At 39.9% G+C, this 5,567-nt stretch overlaps 1 protein-coding gene across 1 annotated transcript in view; it reads left to right on the top strand.

The window, feature by feature from the left end:
• stab1 (stabilin 1) overlaps positions 1 to 5,567 on the top strand; it is a 102,261-nt gene that overhangs the window by 3,207 nt on the left and 93,487 nt on the right. Inside the window, exons 2-6 of the mRNA XM_034868989.1 lie at positions 3,440 to 3,567; positions 3,711 to 3,826; positions 4,757 to 4,842; positions 5,115 to 5,184; positions 5,316 to 5,411. Coding sequence (XP_034724880.1) covers positions 3,440 to 3,567; positions 3,711 to 3,826; positions 4,757 to 4,842; positions 5,115 to 5,184; positions 5,316 to 5,411 — 496 coding nt within the window. The remainder of the gene's footprint in view (positions 1 to 3,439; positions 3,568 to 3,710; positions 3,827 to 4,756; positions 4,843 to 5,114; positions 5,185 to 5,315; positions 5,412 to 5,567) is intronic.

Genomic DNA, 5,567 nt, shown 5'->3' with positions numbered 1-5,567 from the left:
CTTATTGAAGACTCAAGACAGCCATAACATTGTGATTTTCTACAAGTGTATGTACACTTTTGACCACAACTGTACCTACGCTCTCCGTCTCTGCTGATTGGGAATGATTGAGATTTCTCTTGCACAGCTACCAGAAGACTTGTCAGACAGGTTGCCCACGTCACATCTATGTCATCAAGCTCAGTTGGAGGCTGCACAGTAACACTCAGCCATCACCGGAAAAGTGCTTCTAATGTCCTTCACTGGTCTTTGTCCAGAGCAACAGGACCTTTTGGTCCATTTCTTTAACTGTCTATTTTTGTGACCACCATAGGGGGGTATAAACAGTTACAGCGCTCGACATATCGGCTGCGGCTAGTATGCCGTACGTTTCACTGTCTGTTAAACAAAACTCCACATGTAAAGAAACCTTGTTGTTATAAATTTGTAGTTTTCAAGCTGAGCTCTAACCTTTGTGACATCACTGTGATATCATCAGGGATATTTTGCAGAGCCACAGAATACACTTTGCAACTGTTTTCACAGGCTAAGATTAACCATGGTTACTTTAGCAACCTGACATTGTGATATAAAATTCTTTACACCACTAAAATACTCCTCTAAAAATCCAACGTAACTCCTCAAGTCCTAGGCCAAAACTTAACTAATCAGATGAGGAGGTTGCATACTGCAGTTTAGTCATCGTCTGTTAACAACCCCAAAAAACGTAAAAGTTTCTGCATGTTCTATTTCACGCTACAGATTTATTCAGCTACTGATGAGAAAATTGACATCTCCAGAAAAGTGGCAATTGTTTTTCAAATTTGAAATTCCGAACCAGTGATAAGTGACAACCCAGTGTGAAGTCAAGTCAAACAACTGTTGTTCAGCCTTGTTGAGAAGACAGCTGTCCTGAACTGATTCAGCCTCAGACATCAGAGATCTGATCCAGAGTCAGCCTCTTAGTCCTTCATTAAGCAGCAGATTGCTGGCCAAACTGAGTAGTGGGCAGGTGTTCCTCAACTGAACAAAACTTAAAGCTGATGTTCTTCCCTTTTAGGTCAGGACACACAGTATCCTCTTCCATTTTTAAAGAAAAAATACCCATTATAACTGAATTTATATTGTGGTATATAATTGGTTCTGGGTAGATGTAAAAGTAAAATCTGAGATATTTTTTCCTTCTTTTTTATTGGCAAAACGCAGTTTACAGAGAATCAGGTAAACAATAATAGAACGTGAACATAAAGTGTACAAATTTAAAAATAAAAAGACATACGGAGCCAAACAAATGCATAAACAACAGAATCATTATATAGGTAAAAAAGGTACAAGAAGACACAAATTTACAATTAGCTCCACAGTTTCTACAATTTTAATACTTTTTTGTTATCCAACATTCTAAGTGACTTCCATAATATTTAAATTCTATGAGAAAAGGTACAAAGTTAGGAGATGATTTAGCAAATTTCTGCTTGTAAATATAAAATTATAATAATAATAATGAAAATAATTAGATACTCAAGAGCACCAATTGTTTGAATTGTTTTGTATTATTATTGTATCTTTAAGGTTAAAGGAGTAGACAAAGTTATTGGATTCAAAAAAGTAAGACGCCAAACTAGAACTGCTAGAACTGTTGTGTCCTTGTAAATTATAGAGTGTGGTCTAGACCTACTCTATCTGCAGAGTGACTTGAGATAACTCTTGTTATGAATTGATAATATAAATATATTTGAATTGAATTGGATCCAAATCTGTCCAAAATCTTTTGGATATTTCACAATCAAAAAAGAGGTGAGATATTGTTTCAATATTCTTTTTAACAAATGTACAGGAAGAGTCAAAGTCGTCAAATCTAGCAACAAGGTGATTAGTAGGGTATATATTGTGTAACATTTTGAGGTGTACTTCCTTAAATCTGAGATAATAATACAAATGTATACTGTTTATTGATCCCCAGTGGGGAAATTACAATTTACACTGTGTTTGTTGGTAATCACTACACACAGGCCTGAAATACACACACACACATGCTCAGGACCTAATCATGCACAAATGGAGAGATGTCAGAGTGAGTGGGCTGCCAGTGCTGGACCAGCACCCTTAGCGGTTGGGGGGGGGGGGGGGGGGGGGGGGGGGGGGGGGGGGGGGGTAGTGCCTTGCTCAAGGGCACCAGGCAGTTTCCAGGAGGTGAAGTGGCATCTCTCCAGCTACCAGTCCCCACACTCTTTACTTTGGTACCCAACCAAACTCCCTAAGGACGGAGCTACAGCCACCTCCAAATAAGTGTATCAATATTCAAACCGATGACACCATCAGGTTTTAGGTTTGATCCGCCGATGAGTTTGATGTGAGGTGTGAATCAGAAACATATCCATATCCTAGTAAAACTGACATAGCTGCTATATTCCCTCTGTCCAGCACATTATGTACAGCAATGTCTGTGTGCCACACTACTAAAACACTGCCAAAGTAATTCTCCACTTTGGTAAACTTCCGTTATCTTTAAACATGTTTAATCCAGTGGTGAATACATTTACTTGAGTACTATACTTATGTGCACTTTTGATGCACTTCCACTTTATACTTCTCTATATTTCTACTCCACTACACTCCACTTTTTCCTGCACTATATTTGTTTTACGATTACAGTTTCTAGTTACTTTGCAGGTTCAAATTGACATTGATAACATTTATTTAAGAAATAAAAGACAATAAATTTGTATGTATTTTTATAGAACAACCCTACAGTATGCAAAGTGGAAGGACTCCACCAAGGCATGCCCAATCTCACAATGTTAGTAGAATTTTCCTAAAGTGAACAGTTTCTGTACACGCCTTGTGATTAGGAGCCAGTCCTTAATGTAATGGGTTCTTCCGCGGCCCATGCTACAACCTTTCACCAGGTTTCAAGGAAATCGGGCCAGTAGTTCTTCTGTAATCCAGCTGAAAATAAAAATAACAAATAAAAACATAACCCCCATGGTGAAGGTAATAAAACGCTCTTAACCACTGGTTTCATCAACAAAATGACTTCACTACTACGCTACTGATGTTGCTGCTTGTCTCAGAATCTTAGATTTAAACTTCCCGAAAATGGCTTTCAGTCAGTTGGACATGACATGTGAGTGCCAACTTCAGCATATGTTTGAATGAACATATGGATTTAGTGTTACATGTACCGAATTTCCTTGCTGGGGATCAATAAAGGTGTATCTTTCGTAAAGGGGAGAGAGAGCGGGGATGACATTCAGCAAAGGGCCGCAGGTCAGAGTTGAACCCTGGCCCGCTGCTTTGAGGAGTAAACTTCTTTATACGGGCGTCCGCTCTACCAACTGAGCTATCTGGGCACCCGCTTGTGTTTTCTTTTATGTATTTGTGTATTGTTAGTATCTTGTGAGCTCATGACATAAGAATGAAAGTTTTGGCAATAGAAAGGTCTCCAATGCTCCTTTAGACTGCTCCTCCGGGTCGGTGTGACGTCTCACAGAGGGTGGACTTGCAAACCTCCTGCACTTCCTGCGCTGCTGTCTCCACCAGGAGCTGCCCCCACGGCTTCAGCAACGTGGGGACAACCAACTGCAGGTACACACCAGGTTACAAATCCTGTTTACAATACACACACAGACATGAGATTCATAAATGTAGTTAGCCGTGGTTTTGTAGAATTAGTATCATGTTGTGTGAATGAAGCAGTTGCTACGCAACATGTTGCCTGTGTTCTGCAGTTACGTGGTGGAGATCGGTGGCAGGGAGATGGTGCTGGATGGATGTCAGCACACTTGTGTGAAGGGGTTCATGCAGCCACAGTGCTGCCCGCAGTCCTGGGGACCTCTTTGTCTCTGTAAGACACGCACGCACGCACACACACACGCACTGTCAGGTATTTGGGTTTTGGACTGTTGGTCAGACAGAACAATATATTTGAATACATTTGAAAAACATCTGTCCCTATTTTCTGACATTACATTGGTTAATTGTGACAATGATCACTGTATTATTCCCTTTAACGGTTACTTTATTATAGCTAAGGCGGGACTCCTTATTCTTTAGCCCTGATTAGTTCTTTCTTTGACGCTTCACAAATCAGCTCTGATCTCCTGTCACAGGTAGAAAGAAGTAGCGTTAGTTGTGCTGTCAGTTGTGTGTGTATGAAGATAAGTTAACTTCTTTCTGTTTATAGAGGGTTTACTTGTTAATTGCCAGTTTTTTAAAGAAGACACAATATAGCGTGTTTATTGCAGGTCCATGTGTTAGCCATAGAAATTGGAATATATTCTTTTAATATTTTTTCATTTAATCACTTGATGCTGCTTCTGTGAATTTCTATGAATCATATAACCGTGAAATGTCCTGATTGCACTAGTTGCACTACAATTACTGTGACTCGCGGTGAAAGGTGAAGCAAAGAGTGACATTACTGTGCAGGTATTACCAATTAAAGATTGAAATGACAAATGTAACTAGTTCTAATACTGTAAGCACCATAGTCGAGTAAAAGACACTCTCAACAAACAGCTTCCTTGCCATACCTGCATCCCTTTCTTGCAGGTGTTTCCCATCCTCCTCCTTTCTCCTCCTCCTGGCGTCTGCCCTCTAACCAATCAATAGGACAAATGACGATCATGTGACCGTGACACATAAACCTGCAAGATTGCTTGCATTAAACCGAAGACATATCCCCAAAACATTAAGTAGTAATAATTTCTAATCACCTAATCTAATCTCTTCACCTGTCCGTCTGTCTGTCTGTCTGTCCGTCTGTCCCCTGTAGCCTGCCCCAGCTGGTCAGGAAAGACCTGTAACTTCCATGGAACCTGTCTGGATGGAGACCTTGGCAACGGGACGTGCGTCTGTGATGTCAGTATTCTGTCTGACTGTGACTATCCTACCTGTTTGTCAAAGACTTCAGATATCCATATTCTTTACGCATTCACAGGGAAAAGTGCCCTTAAATAACCCTTGATAATGATGACCACTGCGCAAATCTGTCAGTGTCTGCCTACATCTGGGACAGGAGACATGGATGTTTGTTTAGTGTGTTTATTTAAAAAAAATCATTGAGATTGTTGATTTGTTTTTGGTGTTAATATTGCAAAAACAATAATAACAAGTAGTTTTTTTCTCTTTAGGACGCGTTTTCTGGCTTTGCCTGTCAGGAGTGTAAGAATGAAAACTTCTTTGGAGAAAAGTGTGATAAAAGTAGGCTCTTCGTCATCTTGCCTTTCTGTTAAAAAAGTAATATATCACAGCTACAGTAAAAAAAAAAAAATACTTGTTGTGTTGAGAAGGTCCCACGGTTCTTACTCTACTCTGTCTGTGTGTCCGTACAGAGTGTGACTGTGTGCATGGAGTGTGTAATAAAGGTCCAGATGGTGATGGACAGTGTTTCTGTCAGCCGCCGTACACGGGGAAGCATTGTGACCAAGGTAAGGCTTGCTGGATAATCCTGTATTAAATAATAACACAAACAATATAACGATAAATCAGACCACATTGCTGCGTGTCATTAGGATAAAAACAGATTTAAAAACAGATTACACCATTCACAAATACTCAGTCAGACTGGGTGTCCTTTTAAAAAA

The sequence above is a fragment of the Etheostoma cragini genome, chromosome 4 (assembly GCF_013103735.1).
Source record: "Etheostoma cragini isolate CJK2018 chromosome 4, CSU_Ecrag_1.0, whole genome shotgun sequence".
In the NCBI taxonomy this organism is placed as follows: Eukaryota; Metazoa; Chordata; class Actinopteri; order Perciformes; family Percidae; genus Etheostoma; species Etheostoma cragini.
This window is presented reverse-complemented; position numbering and strand designations above follow the sequence as displayed.